Here is a 20,498-nt window from a genome sequence, read left to right as displayed (position 1 = left end):
CCCGGGTTTCATCCGCAGTACCGCATAAATAATAAATAAGTAAATAATAAGTAAATAAATAAACAAATAAACAAATGGTACACATCCCCCAAAAAGCCAACAGGATAAACTGAATAGTGACAGAGAGGAGCATGAAGGATCCAAACTCAAAGTACCGATAAAGAAATGGAAATGTTAGTTACCTTGATTTTATCAGGTATAAGTGGTTTGTTATTTCACATTGTACCTTGTCAATATACATAAATACTATATGTTGATAAAAAATGTCAAAAGTTTGAGATGGAAATGTGAAGAAGCCTGATCAGACTGTGCCTCATAACTGTGGAAAATTAAAATGATAAGAAATAAATAAGAGAATACTTATAGAATGCAAGAAAGCAATCCAATATAGCCGTTGGAAAGCTGGTGTGAGTGAGCGTGCATGTAACGTGGGAGAACTTCTCTTTTTTTTTCTTCTTTTTTCAGTGTTGTTTCTCCTTGGAAACACTGGGTGTTAGCAACTAATGAATATGGCTTAGTCATTTTGATGGAAATGGTGAGACATAATCAACTTAACCACTCAGGCACTGGGGCACATGTTTCAGGTCATGGATCCCTGTCTTCTAGGCAAATGTGAATGTCCTCACCTCACCCACATCGAGAAGGGAGGAGACATCATGGTGATGTTTCCTCAGTTTCCCACTTCTAAAGCTCTGAGCAGTCTATATCCCCATTCCTCTTTTCCCTGAGTAAAACAATGAATTAGTGTCCTTTTTCAAGCCCCTTCCCTCTACTCAGTGTAAGGCTCCCACCTTTCCTGCCTACTCAAAACTCTCCCCCTTTGCCCATTTCAGCTTTGCTATCCATCTCTCCCCCTCTGTCTGTTGTCAATATCATCACACACAGGTGCTCCAGGAGCTCTTGGAAAAACACCTCTTTGGCTTCATGTCCTCCTTAGTCTACTGCCTGGTCAGTGCCAACCTCCTTGAAAGTACTGTCTACACTGCCAAACACATTCCCTACAGCCTTCTGCCTCCTCCTTCACAATCCCACAGACAGTGATCCCATGCATTTTGGAATGTAGAATGCAGAGTTTGAAAGACAATGATTTCCAAAATTCATTATACATCTACCATGCGCCTGTCATTGTGAACGGGGAGAAGTGCTGGTGGGTTCAGTGACTTTAAGTGATGCGCTTATGTGTAGCACATTCTCCAGGCACCTCCCTTCCAGGTGTCGCTTTTCCCTTCCTGAGCCCTTGGCTTTAAGATTCTATTTCTGATCCCTCACTCCTAGCAAAGCTTGTGGAGACTGTCAGGTGGGAACATCCTCCAGTGTTGTCCCCAACCACACTGGAAAACTCAGTGTAGAACAAGGAGGTTCAAAGAAGGTGAGCCCTCCCTCCTGACTCTGCCTAAACCCTGCATCTGTTCCCCAGGTGTCGCCTCCTCTCCTCTTCTCCAGGCCCTCCCTTACTTAGCTGTCCCTTTTCCTTCCAATGTATTTTTGGGGGTTTAACAAAGCAGCATAGACAACATGCTTAAATCTTTCCCATATTAAAAGCAAAAATGTACATAAAAATTTTAAAAGGCTTTAGCCAGGCATGGTGTCTCACACAATCCCAGTACTTGGGAGGCTGAGATAGGACTGTAAGTTCCAGGATAGTCTCACAACATAGCAAGGCCTTCAGCAATTTAGCAAGACCCTGTTTCAAAATAAAAAATAAAATTGGGCTTGGCATATAGCTCAGAGGTTCTTAGAATGCCCCTGGGTTCAGTCCTTAGTATCACAATAAATAATTAAATAAATAAGGCAATTAATGTAAGTTAATTGATTAAATAAAAATCAACTGATAAATAAAAATTAAAGGCTTCTTCAACCCTATGCTGTCTTCTCCTGACTAGAACTCATTCTTCTGTTCAACCAAAAGCACTCAGAAAAAGCACATTAACATTACAATCCTCTAGATAATGTGGATAAGGGCCTTTCCAGCATCACCAAGAGGAGTTTCACAACATCCCAGGCACAAGGCACCCAAATGCAAATTCACAACCACATCCACCCCTGCAACAGGTCGGCTCCTCTCTCTGCCTTCTTTGCTTTGCTAGCTGATACTAGAGGTTGATACCATCCTCTGTCCTGATGCCAAAAACCTGGCCTCCATCACTCTTTTCTCCCTCCCACACCTTCCCCACTTTCCTTACACATGTGAAATCTTCAGCTCCTGCCTATGTACCCCAGACTCTCTCCACGCTGCTCCCTCTCTCCATCTTCTCTGCTACAACCACCACCTGGCCAATGCTCCCTTGCCAATAAGAGTTATTATCCTAACATACAAGATTGGTCACATCTGTCCTTCATTTCAAATCTCTCTCTAGCCCACTGCCTAGTGATACAGGACAGGCTTCTTGGCATGTCCCAGAAGGTGCTTTTTTGGTCCAGCGCTGGCCTCTCTGACTTGGATCCTGCTCTGTATCACTTCGGCACTACCCTCTGGCCACACGGGGTGCTTGAGGCCATTCCTTCCACCGATGCCCACCACTGCCCCAGCCCAGACTCTCTCAGCTTCGCCACTTCTGTAGTAAACCCCATTTTTCTATATAGAATTTGCAGGAATTATGTATGTGTGTTTATCTCCCCCACCAGATCCAGAGCTTCCTGTCCACAGGGTCAGTGATCCTCATGGCTGATCCTCTGATATCCAGCACAATGCCTGATGTGAGGTAGAATTTCAATGTACCTCACTCATGTAAATAAACATTTTTGCTGTCTCTATTCCATCTTTCTAGATGCAAGTTCTCAAGTTTCCCTTGTATTATTCAACCCTTTCAGCTCTCTGTTTCCCAGAGTCCTCTATCCTTTTCTTTTAATACTTTCTAGTGATGATTATATACTCTCATGTTGGTTCCAAAAATCACACTTCACAGGATGGTAGCCTTGTGTCTGTAATTATAACATCTCCTGTAAATGGTCCCTTCTGGGTAGGTGCCATGCCACCAAAGTCTTGTTTCCCTAAATTGGACCCATTAATCTATGACTCTGTAGCCACACAAAAAGATTAAAAGATAGGCTGGGGCATATCTCAGTGGTACAGTGCTTGCTTAGCATGTGCAAGACACTGGGTTTGATCCCCAACATTGCAGAATAAAACAAAACAAAACAAGTGACCAGAGGAGCACATTTCTGTCCTAAATCCGTCCTATGATTTCAAAGCTTGACAGCGATCCAATGTGGTGAGTGTGTGGTACACACAGGCAATGAGCTCAGGCTTCTAAATCTCAGGTGGGAATGAATGGATGTGGAAGGCCTAGAAAATCAACTTTGGCACCACAGTGCCACTTCCTCAGGTCTCGTCTCTGGTCAGACTGGCTCGGCGCTGTTCCCAGCCTTGGCTTTTTGGCAGGCTGGGGATGCAGTATGTCCTACATTTACCTCTTTAATGTGTAGAAAGTCCTTGGCATCAAAGGAGATGGCTGTGCTTGGAACAGGCACATCCTCATCCAGGGCACCACAGTAGCTCACATTTGTCTTCACAGCAAATGCTACAGGTTTAGACTAGAGATAAAAACCACAGAATAAGTAGTGAGGGAGGAGGAATAGAAAGGGGCATTTTTTCATAACGAAATATATCATATGATGATCGATAGCACCAGACAGTAGGGGAATCACTTTCAAAGAGGGATCTTTGCTGGGTCTTGAGTTCCCAGGTGATATCAAGAAATCTTCAGAGTTGATTCTGAAAATGTTTCCAGCCTATCAACCCCATCAGTTTTCCTCTCTGGGGTACTTTCTAATACCCCAATAAGGAGCTTTCCCATAAAGTACTGGGGAAGCATGGACGGGGTGGGGATAGTCTGCTATGTTTTCTAGTAATAAACACTACTTATTTTAAATGGTAACAGACACTCTCCCCACTTGGGGATACAGGAAATGTGTTCTAGGTATTTAAGACCATTATAAAATAAATATTTTGGAAATATCCTTCTATCTGAAAACCTGTGATATCCTATGCAGTACAATACCTTGTCCTGACAAGGAAAGGAAGCACCAGTCTAGGTTAAAAGCAGCAGGTAGGGCTCTTCATGCAATATCTCCTCCCTCACTCACAAAAGCTAGTTCTGAAACTATTTTTATTCAAAGTCCTTCCAGAAAATAATTCCTGAGCTGCCGATGCCATGCGGGAGCTGAGCAAGGTCCCAGCCTGAGCTCACAGTGCTACCAACAAAATTTGGGTGGCTGCAATGGCCACAAGACAGATTCCAAAAGAAAATTTTAAAACAAGGACTAGCCATGTATGAGACACAAAGGTCCTGAAACTCTTGGCTGCTTTGCTCCAGGTTTGTGTGTGGAGACCACGTCTGGGGGCCAACAGTTGAGGCAGGACCCAAGGCAGAGTGTACTGACGTACCCTCACAGCCACTGCTGAGAAGCCCCTTCCAAAAGCAGAGCACAGAGGCTGGAGGTGTCAGAGCAAACGAGAAACCTTCTGTATTTGCATCCTTCTCTCTCTGCTCTCTAAAAGACTTATTGTGATATAGAAAAGGGAAGGAGTTCACTTTATTTGGTCTTGAGTTTTTCTCTAAGAGTTAGAAAGGCTGGGTCAACACAGCTTGGGAACCTGCGTGGAGGGCAAGAGGAGAAGCTGGCTATTGTGCAGAAAATTTCACTTGACAAAAGGCTCTGTGTTAGGAAAAGAAGTTATAAGACATAGGATGGGAGATCTCTGGTGACCTTTCTGGTTCTAAAATTCAACTGGGCGATCTGTTCCTTGTTGCTTCCTGTGGCCCCACAAGGGGGAAAAATATATGAAGGTCTATTTGGGCTACAGCTTTTATCATACATCTTTGCTGAAGTCGTCTAAGTGGCTCAAAGTTCAGAACTTAAACAGACATGGTGGGGCACACCTGTTTCCCGAGCTGTTTGGGAGGCTGAGGCAGAAGGATCTCTTGAGCCCAGGAGTTTGAGATCTGCTGAGGCAACATAGTGAGACCTCACTTCAAAAACAACAAAAAGAAACAAATAAACAAACAAACAAACAAAAAAAGCCAGGCATAGTGGTATATGCCTATAATCACAGAACTTTGGAGGCTGAGACTGGAAGATCTTAGTTTCAGGGCCACGATGTGGCAATTTAGGACGACCTTATTTCAAAATAAAAAGGTAAAAAGTGCTGGGGATGTAGTTCAGTGGAAGAACACCACTAAATTCAATCACTGGTAAGAAGAGAAGTAGGATGAGGAGAATGAGGAGGACAAGGAGGAAGAAAAGATTCTGAACTTGAGATAAGAGACTGAAATCTAGAGAAAGAACAGGAAAGCAGTGGTGCAACACAAAGAGCATCAACACATGTGTGGCCTGTCATAAAGGCCTTGTTATGGACAAGGAGGTGTCAGGAACAGGGGACATAGGCTAGGACCTTACGAGGCTCTCTGCCAACACTGGGCATCTAGATTACTGTTGCCACATTGCTAAACTGGAAGATGACCAATAATTCAGTGCTAACCCAAACATAAAAGGGTGAAGGTTCTCAGGAAGTGGTCCCTGGGCATATTACTAACCTCTCTTAAAGGTAAATGGACCAGAAAGAGCCTTGCAATCTGGAGCCCTATCAGGATGGTCAGAAAATGATTATTACAGAGAAATGTAAGGCTGGAAGAGGGCAGCTGATGGTTGCTAAACAACATACCAGTTTGAACCAAATTCAGGGAAGAGCTGAGCGTGGTGGAGCAGCCTATAATCCTAGTACTTGGGTGGCTGAGACAGGAGGATCATGGTTTTTGACCAGTCTCAGCTACTTAGTGAGGCCCTCTGCAACTTAGTGAGACCTTGCTTCAAAATAAAGAATAAAAATTAGGGCTGAGGCTGTAGCTCGAAGGTAGAATGTTCCTGGGTTCCATCCCCAGTACCCCCCCCCAAAAAAAAAAAGACAGGGAAGAAAGTCACCTTTGCTCTCTCAAGCTGGATGGCAGCTTGCTGTTCTCTTTCTTGTCGAATAGCTTCCCGATCCTCTTCCAAAGAGACATCGGAGTCAGACGGCCTGCTTGTGTAGGAATCCGCTGAACCCTGGGAAGAAGCACGGAACAGCTTCAGTGAGGTGACGCTTCATATGCTGTTGGAGACAGACCGGTATCCTAGGGCGAGCTCCTTTAGTTTCACAGACTCTGAGGTACACACTCTGTGCCGCATCGCATATATAAATTTAGATGGCAGAATATAATTATGCATCTGAGTTACTTGGAAGGTAGCAGTGTTGTGAAGGAAAATATTTTGACTATATTAAGTGCTAGAAAGTAAATTGCAATGATAATGATGGAATATTCAGCCCTGCTTCTAGTTATGTGTGATCTTTACATTATGCCCATAATGACTTGTGGAACTGAAGTTTTCTTCCATTCTTTCTTTTGTATATACTGTACATGCAAAGGAAAAAGAGACTCAGCATATTACAAAAGCCAAATCCTACCTGTGTCTCAGATTACAGATTATCAATTTGTCTATGATATCAACAGAGCAAAGAAGCATCCTATGTCAATAAAACAATTTCCAGTTTCAAGGTCAACACTTGAACTCTTGTATTACTAAAGTTTCAACCGCTGTCCTGCAGCAGCCAGTATGCAGTCAGCATGAACACTGAGCAGAAACATTTGGAGGGCAAAAATAGGCATGTTCTCGGTTGAAGCCAACACACGGCAGAGCTGTTAGGTCAATACTGAAGTCTGGCCTGACTGATGTGGCCAAGGGACTGGGGTACCCAGTATCACTCATTGCTCATGACATAAGGCGAGATGAAATCCAGAGCAGCTGGTTAAAAATTGTCCCCCACTCCCTCAAAGACCCCAACCCAGGAGGCTTGGCTTCTGGCTGCTAAAGGAACATCACCCTTACAGTTTCCTTAAGCTGGCATTAGAAGTTGATATTTTCATGGATGATGACATTTACATAGTAGAGGTATTGGCAGGACTGTTGGATTTGGCATGTTTCATAAATCATGCACAAGCATTTTATGTATGTATTTTGCTACTAGGGATTGAACCTGGACCCCTGAGCTACACCCCTGACCCTATTTTATTTTTATTTTGAAACAGGGTCTGATTAGGTTGATGAAAATCTCACTATTTGCTGAGGCTGTCCTCAAACTTGTGATCCTCTTGTCTCAGCCTCCCAAATATTGGGATTATAGGCTTGTCCCACCATGCCCAGATATGCATAAGCTTTTTTAAAAAGCATGGATCTATTCATAGAGGGGAGACTTTGCTATCCACTGCAAAACAAAACAACTTAAAAAATTGCTAGCTGCAGCAACTGGCCCTTTGAATGTTTTTCTTAACTTAGAAATGTTTATTGTATGGATGGGGATGTTGCTTAGCTATAGAGTGCTTACCTAGCATGCACTTGGATTCATCTCCAGCACAAGAAGGAAGGAAGGAAGGAAGGAAGGAAGGAAGGAAGGAAGGAAGGAAGGAAGGAAGGGGAAGGATGAAAGGTGAGGGGAGGGAAAGTAAGGGAGAAAGGGAAGGAGGAAGGAAGAAGGAAAAGAAAGAAAAATGAGAATGTTGACCATAAAGTCGCTACCTATAAAGATAGTTTTATGTCTTGGTAGAGGACATCATTCTTGCCAGGATGGGTTTTCCTATCATAGAAGACTCCCAGCACAGATGTTCTTGGCAGTAATAAATTCTGTTTGAGGTTTTATCAGAGTTCCCAGGCAAGCCCAGTTCTACATTCTGTCACACACTATCAAAAACTTTGTGCAAGTTACTGGATCATTTTGAGACAGTTTCTTCCTCTATAAAAGAGGGACATCACCTACTTCACAGGGTTAAATGAAACAAGATCCATGAGAGGCTAACCCTGACTAATAACTAGTTATTGTACCTGTAATAGTTAGACACTCTGCACAACTATCACATTGATAGCTGTGGGGAAGCTGAGATTTCAACTTGGTTGGTTCATTCACAGAGTATGTAGTAGGTTCAAATTGCATACTAAGTTGCACTTGACCTTATAAAACTTACTCCAGGTTTGGCAGTAAGCATTACAGTATCACAAAATCAATTATCTTTTTTTATCTCCATTTCTTAGTGCTGACATTCCTACTTTGATTTTTAAAAGTTTTTATTGATACATTGTAGTCATACATCTTAATGGGATAAAAGATGGTGTAGACATACATGCACACATCACCCAATTAGGCCTCACCTAATTCTCGCCTCATTCCCTCCCCGTCCCTCCTTCCCATGCTTGGCTTAGTGATTGACTTTGATATATTTGTTTAAGTACATCATGAGAGAGTTTCCCTCTTACCCCTCCCATCCCCTCAGTTAGGTCACCTTATTTGCTCATCTATAGAATCTCCTTCTTCATTTCGAGTTCCTCCTGTTACCCATTTCTCCCTAGCTTTCACATATCAGGGAAAGCATATGATTTCTTATTTTTTTGTGACTGACTAATCTCACTTAGCATAATGTTCTCCAGTTCCATCCATTTCCCTGTAAATGATGTAATTGTGTTTTTCTTTATGGCTGAGTAAAATTCCATTGTGTCTCACAGTTTTGTAATCCATTCATCTGTTGATGGACATCTTGGCTGGTTCCATAGTTTGGCAATGGTGAATTGTGCAGCTATGAACATAGATACACATGCATTAGTTTGGTAGTTTGGTTTCTTTCTTTTGGGTAGATTCTTATCAAATGGTAAGAAACTAAAAGGCAAATCAATATGTGGGATTATGTGAAACTGAAGAGCTTCTGTACAGCAAAGGAAACTATCAAGAACCTCAACTGAGAGCCAACAGAATGGGAGAAGATTTTTGCTAACTATTTCTCTGATAGAGGACTAATATCTAAAATATACAGAGAACTCAAGAAACTTAGCACTAAGAAAACAAATAACCCAATCAAAAAATGGGCAAGTGAATTAAATAGATGCTTCATGAAGGAAGAAATTTTTTTTTTTTTGGTGGTACTGGGGTTCCTGGAAGCCCTTCTACCTCGGGGCTACACTCCCAGACCTATTTTTTACATTTTCATTTTGGAAACAGGGTCTCCTAAGCCAGCGCGCGGCTGGCTTCGAACCTGCGCGATCCTCCTGTCTCCGCCTCCCAAGCGCGGGGATTACAAGCGTGCGCCACCACGCCCGGCATGAAGGAAGAAATTTAAATGGCCAATAAATGGATGTAAAAATGCTCAACATTATTTGCAATCAGGGAGATGCAGATCAAAACTATCCTGAGATTTCACCTAACTCCAACTAGAATGGCAATCATTCAAAACACAAACAACAACAAATGCTGGTGAAGATGTGGAGAAGTGGGAACTCTAAAACATTGTTGGTGTTATTGCAAATTAGTGCAACCACTTTGGAAAACAGTATGGAGGATCCTCAGAAGATTGAGAACAATCTTACTTATGTTGATTTTTAAAGAAAAAAAATTAAAAGATTCTATTCATTTTTAACTCACTTTCAAGACCATCCTGAAATGCAACCATTTTCTTCTTACTGTATTTGCTGCATAGAAAACATACTATAAATTTGATACCTGCAATGTTTCCAAATCCATGTGCTTACTATAGCATTTTTGAAAGTGCCCTTTACAAAGGAAATGTATTTGTTAACCAAATTATAATCAAATTTCTCTGCAGAATTTCCTCTACTGGGGGAAAATCTAGACCTACCAAAGGGATAAATGTAGAATGTTTTTATAGGTGCATTCATTGCCTAAAGAGAGCTACCTTGAAATTCTTTAAAAGAGAGTTCTCTCAGAACACATACTTTGTCCAAATTTATGTATACTTGCACAAAATAAGACTAAGAGAGAAAGGAATGATGGGCCTAACGTGTGTTAAAGAACCAGTTTGGAGTTAGTCCTTGAGAATGCTTTGTGGGAAGCACAATATGTGTGAGGGCTCACTCTAACATGCTGAGCTGGCTGCCGTGAGGACGGCTGGACCATACAGCGATTCTGATGTCTCCATCAGGAGGGAGGCATTGGCCTTGTGTGGGGAACATGTGTGGGGAAAGCTAGTGACTGCAGTTCACACGAGGGCACCAAAGCAGTGAGTCCAATAGGCAAAACGCAGGCTCCACCCTGGCCTCCAGGAGATAGCTCATTTTCTGAAACCACCTTAGTGACTCAAATCTTGGCATTCAGTCATCTCTGGGCACAGAAGTGACTCAAGGACTCCTACAAATAAAATTTATTTTGAAATGTGAATAAGATTGCACAAATCACAAAATTACTTAGTAAGCTGTACTGTGGCCAATTATGTAGAAACAGAAGCTTCTTGTGCACTTTCTGGTTTCTAAGAATCGTAGGAAAGGGTAAAATCTGTGATACCATTTTCATCACTGGTGTTGCATCATTACAACATCCATTCTATTGCCTCCCCCCCTCGATGTACATCTGCATTTCTTAGAAAACAAAAATTATCGTGGCTGTCTATCAAAGTCCTAGTGACAGCAGAGAGGTAACCACCATTAGCCCAAACTTGGCCCATGAACATAGTTCTGCTATGTCCATACTAACTTGGCTTCTTGTTTATTTATTTTTAAATTTTATTTAAACTGGTTGAAAGAGGGCACTGACATATCCCAGGAGAAAGAAAAAAAAATAAAGAAAAGGATCGATGCTGATTATAGAGGCAGAGAGGGATGGGTAAGCCTACCACAGGGACACTGGGAGGAGACTACAGGCCAAACCAAAGAGAATGTGGGAAGGGCTGGAGCTATGGCACGCTTGGTACCGCTGGTGGCAGGTCAGGGGTTATCCAGAGGCTGGCTACACATTTAATGAGCAAGAAAAGAGAATGCAAAAAGAAATAATGCTAGGTGATTACAGGACGGAATGGAATCTGTAAGACCATGGCCAAAGTAGGAAACTGTGACCCCCTCAACTTAGCATTTTCCAGAAATTCATCTCATAAAATAGGTAAGGAGAGATCTACTCAACTGATCAAGTGATTTAAAGCTGACTGTTCACCCATATACCAAAGGAATGACAGTGACCAGTCCCTCCAAAGACCTTAAGCAGATACCCTTACAAGGCTTGTCTTGGAGTCTCAAAAAAACCACCTACACCAAAGGTAGACTGTGTGTGTGCGCGCGTGTGTATATATGGTTATGTAAAACACCAAATAAAAATGCATCCTAACCAGGTGCAGTGATGCAGTGATGTTTGCTTCTAGTCTAAGTGATTCAGGAGGCTAAGGCAAGAGGATCACTTGAGCCCAGGAGTTTCAGACCAGCCTGAGCAACACGGTAAGCCCTATCTGCAAATACATACATACATATATACAACATACATTCTTACATGCGGCAACAAATGCATCCTAATGAACATTAAAAGAAAATAACACATAATATCAACATAAGACCCAGGCTTTCTTTTTTACTTACATTCAATATTGGAAAAAGTTTCTAACCTCATCATTTTTTTTTTTTTTTTTCCGGTACTGGAGATGGAACCCATGGGCATTCTACCTTCGAGCTACACCCCAGCCCTATTTTTTATTCTTTATTTTTTTTCACTAATTTGCAGAGGGCCTCACTAAGTAACTGAGGCATCCGCAAACTGCAATCCTCCCATTTCAGCCTCCTGAATGCTGGGATTACAAGCGTGCGCCACCATGTCCAGCTTCCACATCACTTTCCCATTCAGTACAAAATGCAAAATGCTGATAGAAACACTGGGATATCCATTTACTGATGTATACTGAAAGATGGAAAGTGGTGAATGGGCTCCTCATTCACTGAGAAATGCACGATGCAGGTGAGTCAGCGGCCATCGGCTTTGGCACTGGATGGCCCTGGGTTTACACTGTCACCAGTTCTTGTTGACTGTGGATCTTGGACAGTTATTTTAACTGTCTGAGTATCAATTTCCTTATGATTGCTTCCTTTGCAGAGTTTCCAGATGTTTGGGTTTTTTTTTTTACCATCACAGGGGAAATTCAGGAAATGTAAGCAATTAATCTTTGATTCCCTAATTAAAGGTTTGGCAGCTTATCAACGTTACATCTTTGGCTGTCCCAGAATTCTAGACTATATATCTTCTTTTTCAAAAATATCTTTAATGAGGTATAATTAGATACCATAAAATTCACACATTTTGACTGTACAATTCAATAAGTTTTTAATAAATTTATAGAATACAAATTATACCACATTCTAATATTAGAACATTTTGCAGGCACAGTGGTGCATGCCTGTAATCCCAGTGATTTGGGAAGCTGAGGCAGGAGGATCACAAGTTTGAGGCTAGCCTCAGCGTGTCTCAAAATAAAAATATAAAAAGCACTAGGGGCATAGCTTGGAGATAGAATTCCTCTGGGTTCAATCCCAGGAACCAAAAAGGGGGTGGGGTGGGGGTGGAATGTACTTCAGTGGTAGAGAACGCTTGGATTCAATTCCCAGTGAACACACACACATACACACACACACACACACACACATACTATATATATATATATATATACACACACACATACATAGACATACATACATATATACATATACATACACATTTCTACCACCTCAAAAGAAACCTTGTGCCCATTTTCAGCCAGCCACTCACCATTTTTATCTCTAGCCCCAGGCATCCACTTATTTATCCTTTTAAAACTGAAATAAACTTTATCTTTGTGTATGTGTATGTGGTGCTGGGGATGGAACCCAGGGACATTCTACCTCCAAGCTACACCCCCAGCCTGATTTTTTATTCTTTATTTTGAAACAGGGTCTCACTGAATTGCAAAGGGCTTCTCTAAGTAGCAGCTGAGGCTGTCCACGAACTTGGATCCTCCTGTCTCAGCCTCCCGGATGCTGGGATTACAAGTGTGCACCACCACGCCCAGCTTAAACAGCTCTAAACTTTCTCATTTTATAAGCGATTTTAGAATTTAGACATATCCTTAAATTAAAGCAAGAATAATAAAGGGTCTACAAATGAGTGATTTTAAATGCAATAATACAAGAACAGAACTTTGCTATTACTGGAACGGTTGGGTTTCAGAGTCCAACAGTCCTGGGTCTCTAAGATAAGCTGTCCATTCATGAAACATCAACCCCCACACATACCTCATCAGGCACTGTAATGGCTGCTACTTGAGAGGAGAACTGTCAGCCTATCTAAGAGTCCTTCCTCATATGCAAAATAAGAATGAGACCTTTCTTCAGGGTTATCTTGGAGGACAAATAAGAAATTATATGGACAACATAATATACATGCATAATGCTGGTACATATTAAACCAGAGCTGCCCAACAGAATTTCTGCAGTGATGGAAATGTTCTGTTATAGACTCAGTCTAATATGGTAGACAAGAGCTACATGTGGTTATTGAGCACCTGAACTGTGACTAAGGAGACCTATATACTTTTTTTTTTTTTTTTTTGGTAGTACTGGGGTTCCTGGAAGCCCTTCTACCTCCGGGCTACATTCCCAGACCTATTTTTACACATTTTTATTTGGAAACAGGGTCTCTTAAGCCAGCGCAGCTGGCTTTGAACCTGTGCGATCCTCCTGTCTCTGCCTACCAAGCGCGGGGATTACAAGCATGGGCCACCACACCCGGCTTATACTTTTCAATTTAAAATTTTAATTGTAAAGTTTTATTTACTTTTAATTAATTTAATTTTTTTTCTTTTTTCTTCTTTCTTCTTTTTTTTTTTTTTTTTTTTTTTTTTGCTGTACTGGGGATTGAACCTATGGACAATCTACCTCTGAGCTACGACCCCAGCTCCACTAAGTTGCAGAGGGCCTCACTAAGTAGCTGAGGCTGGCCAAGAACCTGCGATCCTCCTATCTCAGCCTCCCAAGTACTGGGATTTCAAGCGTTCGCTACCACGCCTGGCTTTAATTAATTTAAATTTAAACACCTGCGTGTAGCTGGTGACTGGCATATTGGGCTGTGCAGTAGTAGACACTCAAAATGTCAGTCTCCCTGCTGGATTAGACAAGTGAACATTGAACTTGTTATAAAGCTGGTATTTTAATCGCTGTATTAAGTGGACTAAGTGGCAGTAGGATGTTCAAAGACTCTTATCACTCCCAATGGACCTGTGCCTATTTCTCTCCTCTGAGCTGGCAGTGACTCAACTATGCACTTTCCCACAGTGCAGAAGGAACAAGGTCCTCTGTTGGGGACTTTCCTGGAATCCCAGGGGAGGTGGGTGAATGGCTCACTCACAAGGCTGCCCTTAGGCAGAGGGGTCTTTTTTCTTGAAGGGCTAGCCCTTTCCTTTCTTAGGATGTTCTTTCTTATCATTCACTCCCTTCACCATGCATGCTGAGAGCTCTCTGCTAGAAACTCAGCTAGCGTGTACCTGGCAGTACACGGGCCTGTAGAGGTACACGGCAGGGCATTGAGTTTGTAGAAACATATGTGTACTCCCAACAGGGTCTATCTATTCTGTGTTCTGTGATTTTAAGTTCTTGGATGTGTGGTTAATTGACCAATGTTGTACTTCATTATTGTGATGTTAATAGTAACCTCACCCTCATAGTATGAGTTATGAGTTTTTCTTTTTTTCCTTTATTTTTTAAGCTATAGCTTTCATTGCCTTAATCTAGACCCCTGGATAATGTGTACATTTCTACCACATTGGCAGAACAGGAAACTGTGAAAATTATATCTGAGATGACAAGTTAACTTTTCCTGAAGGTACCTAGGTGTTTTTTTTTTTTTTTATAAATAGAAGATCTTCAAAAGTAGTGGTTGAATGAATAAGATGAACTCTGTTTCAAACTACAGCAGCTCACACTTACTGGACAGAAGGCCTAGAGCCCCAGGTCAGCCAGTAACCTGACAAGGCTTCCTTATTAGGCTTAAAAAAACAGCCACTAGTAGCTAGGGAGCAGGTTCCTAAAAGGCCATAAAGGGAAGGAGAAGAGAAAGAATGTTTACTCATCCCTGCTCTATATGAATCACTAACGCATGGGTTTTATTATATACCAACCCTATGAAGCAGATTCTGATGATTCCCATTGTGCAGATGGGATCTGTGGCTCAGACTGGCAATGAGAACCACACCCCACCATGTCACTTAGGTCATTATTCAGGGCATGAAGGCACAGGTAAAAAAAAAAAAAAAAAATTTTTTTTTAATTTCCCCTACAAAATCTGATGCAAAACATTAGAATGTCAAATATTTTAATTTCCTTCAATAAAACAAAGTAGTATAATGTTTTGTTAATATTGACTATTCACCAAAATATCACTGTTTTAGGATGATGGCCATCAATCTGAGATTCTGGAAAGTAAACTGCAGAATGTGTTTCTTTCTTTTTTTAATTTTATTTTTTTTAACTTTTTGTTGCACTGGGGGTGGAACCCAGGGGCTTTCTACCTTTGGGCTATACTCCCAGACCTATTTTATATTTTATTTGGAAACAGGGTCTCACTAAGTTGCTGAGAGCCTCACTAAGTAGCTGAGGCTGGCTTCGAACCTGTGTGATCCTCCTGTCTCAGCCTCCCAAGCGCTGAGATTACAAGCGTGTGCCACCACGCCTGGCCAGAATGCTTTTCAAAATACATAAAGGAAGCTGGGCGTGGTGGTGCATGCTTGTAATCCCAACACTTGGGAGGCTGAGACAGGAGGATTGCCGTTTGCAGATAGCCTCAGCTACTTAGTAAGGCCCTTTGCAACTCAGTGAGACCTTGTTTCAAAATAAAGAATAAAAAATAAGGCTGGGGATGTAGCTCAGAGGTAGGATGCCCCTGGCTTCAATCCCTGGTACCCCACCCCCCAAAAAAAAAGAGAAAGGAATCACTTCCATTGACATTTTGTACATATGTGAGAATACCATTGTCAATCTCAATATTCTATTTATTTGGGGGGTGGGGGAGTGAGGAAGGATCGGAGGAAAAGCCACCAAGTGCTGGGAGCATGTGTGTCACTATTACTCTATGATGTGAGACTATAATACAAGCCCAATACAAGTATAAAGAAATTACCTATTTATCATGTCCACATTTATACATTATCTCTAGATTATTAAGCTTTTGGGTTGTGAGTTTCTCTGAAACTCTAATGTTAGAGGTTTTCCCCATATTGGTAGATGATTCTGAGGTGCCCTTACAAGTTGGGCACACAGCCTCCCGAATGCTGGGATGACAAATGTGCGCCACCACGCCCGACTAAATATCCTTTTTCACTGGGCTCAACTCACTACCTTTGGGGGAAAAACACAAAAACAAAGGCTATTTTGTATGGATGCTTTTTAGCAAAATGCGGCTTTGATATTGAGTGCATCGAGCTGGATATGGATGTAAGGAGTGCTATGTCGATAAACACGTGTAGCAATAACTAAATTTTTTGTAAAGTTGGACTTCTGTGACCCTGCTAGAAAAGCGAGCGACTGAGAAATGCTTCCTTCTCACGCTCCCCCAGAGAGGTTTACAAAGCTGTCCACAAAACACCATGCTTACATGGTGATCTATTTCCTTGAGAGTCAGATTAGAGATATGACAACAGTATATATGTTTCTCCTAAAAAAAAAAAAAAAAGTAGCTTCGGGCAGTCACAAGAGTCTTTAAAAAGACTTTCTTCTATCAGATAAAGAAAGAATAATATAGCTTGCTTCAGAAGAGAAGAGATAAGAAAAAGGACTTGAACCTCACCTGTATTGCTTGTAGCCTTGGGAACTATTTAATGAAAAATCATCCTTAAATAATTCTTTGGAATGACCTTTTCACTGACTAAAGTTTCTCCTTGAGGGAATGCCTGTGTGCCACTAACAGAATCCAGGCATGTCATCGGCGCAGCAGTGTGGGAGTTGGCGTCTAGCTGGGTGGTGGAGCGTGTGCTTAGCACCGGTGGAGACCTGGGTTCCATCCCCAGCAGTGCTTCCCCCGGAACAGAGTGCTTCCCCCAGAGGTGGCTAAAGATGCAGTGGGAACCCCAGTAAAGCCTCATTTCAGGCAGGGATTGCATCCTATCAGTTTTCAAGGTTCCTGGAGTTACTTGAAAAAAAAAAAAAAGCTCTGCATCTTATAAGAGCTCAAAGCTATCTCCTGGATAAAAGTGGAAGGGGAAAACTTTACAGGGAGTCCCTAGTATTGCCCGGACTTCCTGTAAGAGAACACTTCCTGCCTCTACATGTTGCTAGAAATCATGTCGGGAAGAGCTGTGAAAAACAAAATTAACTTAAACTTGACAAGAGGATATGACAGCTTATTGGAAAAATTAATATTCAGAAACTGCTCAAAAATGTTGAAAGAATAAAGGGTTAAAATTAGCTTTCTAAATAATGATTAAAGCAAACATATTCTAAAACTACAGAAGTTAAAAATGTTTGGCACTGGCATAGATGAATGAAATAGCATAAAGTCTACAAATCAACCCTTAAGTAATATGGGAGATGAATTATGGTGTAGAAAATCCTTCAAACCATTGGAGTGATTATGCAATAAGTAGTGCTGGGAAACTTAGCTAGATAAATGGACAAAACCAAAGATGAATTCCCACTTCATGCCTTATATAAAAATGAATTTCAGAAGGAGAAATATAAAGGCAAATTTTATACACACACAAAATCACTAGCAGAAAATATAGCTAAGGTTTAAAAAATGTCCACAATTTTTTGAAAACATGATAAATTTGACTACATAAGACTTTAAACAATCATCTAGGAAAACATAATAATCAAAGTTAATGTGATAAGGAAGAAAAAAACTGTCATGTAAGTAATGTGGGATAATGTTCTTCATATTCAATGAGTTCTAACATATTAATAAGAAAAAGATAAACCGCCTACCACTTCACTCATCTAAATGAAAATGGGGTAAAGAGAGTCAAGAAACAGAAAAAAGAAATAGAATATACACTAAATATGTATAAAGATGTTCTGTGTCTTTCCTAAATAAATATAAATTAAAATATGATATTATGTTAACCTATTAGTTTGGTAGAGATCAAAAGATCTGATAATACCCAGTAATAGTGAAGACACAATAAAACCAGCATTTACATATGTTAAAATGTAAATTGGCAAAATATTTTTGGAAGTAATTAGGCAAAACAACCAAATTGTTCTACTTGAAGAAATTTACCCTAGAGATGTAGCCTATATCAGGTTTGTATGTATAAATGTATATACAAGAATAGCCACAGCAATATTGCTTATTTGAGCTGTTAAATAAAATTTATGGGAGGCAAGTCTGGTGTGGTGGTGTGCACCTACAGTCCTAGTCACTCAGGAGGCTCCAGCACGAGGATCCCTTGAGCCCAGGAGTTTGAGGCTGGCCTGGGCAACAGCCTAAAACTGCATATTAAAAAATAAAACAAAAGCCTCCACAAGGCTATTGGTTTGGTTTCAAGTTCTAGGCACAACAGAGTCACTCATGCTAAACTTCCAGGTCATGAGTTAGAAATGAAGATGTTTATCAGACCTTCTGAGAAGTCAGGAGAAGGATGAGAGCCAAACCCCCAATCAGGACAGTTTTAGCTAAAATGATAAGGAAGTCCTCTCTGACTTAACCCTTATGAGTAAAATAACATTGAAATGACCAATCTGCTTTTCCTCCCTCCCTCCTATCTCCCTCTCCCTCTCCTCCTCCTTCTCCTCCTCCTCCTCCTCCTCCTCCTCCTCCTCCTCCTCCTCCTCCTCCTCCTCCTCTTCCTCCTCCTCCTTCTTCTTCTTCTTCTTCTTCTTTTCTCTCTCTCTCTCTCTCTCTCTCTCTCTCTCTCTCTCTCTCTCTCTCTCTCTCTCTCTCTCTCAAGCTAGGGGTTGAACCCAGGGGCATTCTACCTCCAAGCTATACCTCCCAGCCTGATTCTTTTTTTTTTAAGTACTAGGGATGGAACCCAGGGGCGTTCTACCTCCAAGCTACACCCCCAGAGCTGTTTTTTTTTTTAATTTTTTATTTAGAAACATGCAAGGTCTCACTGAGTTGCAAAGGGCCTCACTAAGTAGTAGCTGAGGTTGACCATGAACCCCGATACTCCTGTCTCAGCCTCCCAAATGCTGGGATTACAAGCGTGTGCCACCACATCTGGCCCGATTTTTTATTCTTTATTTTGAAACAGGGTCTCACTAAGTTGTGGAAGTTCTCACTAAGTTTTGAAGGGCTTCACTAAGTAGCTGAGGCTGGCCATGAACCCAGATCCTTCTGTCTCAGTCTTCCAAGTACTGAGATTACAAGCGTGTGCCACCACGCCCACCCTGTTCTCATTCCGTTTTCTACTCTTCTTTCTCTGTGTGTGTGTGTGAGTGTGTGTGTGTGTGTGAGTGTGTGTGTGTGTGTGTGTGTGTGTGTGTGTGCGCACATGCATGTATGTCAGTAATTTGAACCTTGGGCCTTATACCTGTTAGCCAAGCACTCTACCACTGAGGTCTCCAGTCTCTAATTTTATTCTGAGACAGAATCTTGCTAAATTGCCCTGAATGGACTTGCACTTGTGTGCCTCCTGCCTCAACCTCCTGAGTAGTGGGATTATGGAAGTTTGCCACCTTGTCAGGCCCCTGTTTTTACTTCCTTCAGTCTTTTTCTGCCTATAAAGCCAACTCTTTGTCGCAGCTCATTGGAACAGTCATGCTATTTTATAGAATGAGGTGTTGTCTAGTTCTAGAAATCCAAATAAAAGGCATTTAGATCTTTAAGCAGAATTGGTTGTAATTTGGTCCTTTCACATAGCAAAACATTCAGAAGAATCTAAATGTTTACCCATAAAAGACAAGCTTAAAAAAAAAGCATAGCCTAATTTCCAAGCCTTTGATCCATCTTCAGTTGACTCTTGTGGAGGGTGAGAGAGTGGGGTTTATTTTTACTTTTCTGCATATGGCCAACCAGTTTTGCCAACATAATTTGTTTAAGAGGCTGTCTTTTTTCCAGTGTATGTTTTTGGCCTCTTGTCAAAAATCAATTGGCTTGGAATTTAGAACAGAGACCTTGAAGCTTTGTGAAGAGGACATAAGTCCAACACTTTAACACATAGGCACAGGTAAAAACTTTCTCAACAAGACCCCAAAGGCACAATAAATTAAAAGGAGGATCAATACATGGGACTGCATTAAGCTGAAGAGCTTCTGTACAGTAAAGTAAACTATCAAGAACCTCAACAGAATGGGAGAGAAATTTTGCCAACTATTCCTCTGATAGAGGAGTATTATCAAGAATATACAGAGAACTCAAGAAACTCAGGACTAAGAAAACAAATAACCCAATAAAAAATTGGCAAGTGAACTAAAAAGACACTTCAGGAAAGAAGAAATTCAAATGGCCAATAAATGTATGAAAAAATGTTCAACATAATTAGCAATTAGATGCAAACCCAAACTACCCTGAGATTTCACCTAACTCCAATTAGAATAGCAATCATTAAAAAACCAAACAACAACAAATGCTGGTGAGTTAGCAAATTAGTGCAACCACTTCAGAAAACAGTATGGAAGATCCTCAGAAGAATGGGAATGAACCTACCATATGATCCAGTAATACCACTTCTGGGTATCTACCCAAAAGAATGAAAACCAAATTATCAGACGAATGCATGCATGTCTATGTTCATGTTCATAGCCAC

At 41.2% G+C, this 20,498-nt stretch overlaps 1 protein-coding gene across 3 annotated transcripts in view; it reads right to left on the bottom strand.

Annotated features, from left to right (window-relative positions):
- The window catches only part of CACNB4 (calcium voltage-gated channel auxiliary subunit beta 4), a gene marked incomplete at its 5' end in the record, with an annotated part of 279,573 nt that overhangs the window by 42,319 nt on the left and 216,756 nt on the right, over positions 1-20,498 (bottom strand). For 2 of the 3 annotated variants that reach the window (XM_080690244.1, XM_080690245.1), the window contains 2 exons: positions 3,412-3,534; positions 5,923-6,042. In XM_080690244.1, the coding sequence (XP_080546370.1) occupies positions 3,412-3,534; positions 5,923-6,042 (243 nt within the window). Of the gene's footprint in view, positions 1-3,411; positions 3,535-5,922; positions 6,043-20,498 lie in introns of those variants that run through there. The other variant, XM_080690246.1, reaches the window with a different exon arrangement.

This window comes from Muscardinus avellanarius, assembly GCF_963383645.1.
Source record: "Muscardinus avellanarius genome assembly, chromosome: 2".
Lineage (NCBI taxonomy): Eukaryota > Metazoa > Chordata > Mammalia > Rodentia > Gliridae > Muscardinus > Muscardinus avellanarius.
The sequence above is the reverse complement of the archived record's forward strand: the minus strand, read 5'-3'. Positions and strand labels throughout refer to the sequence as shown.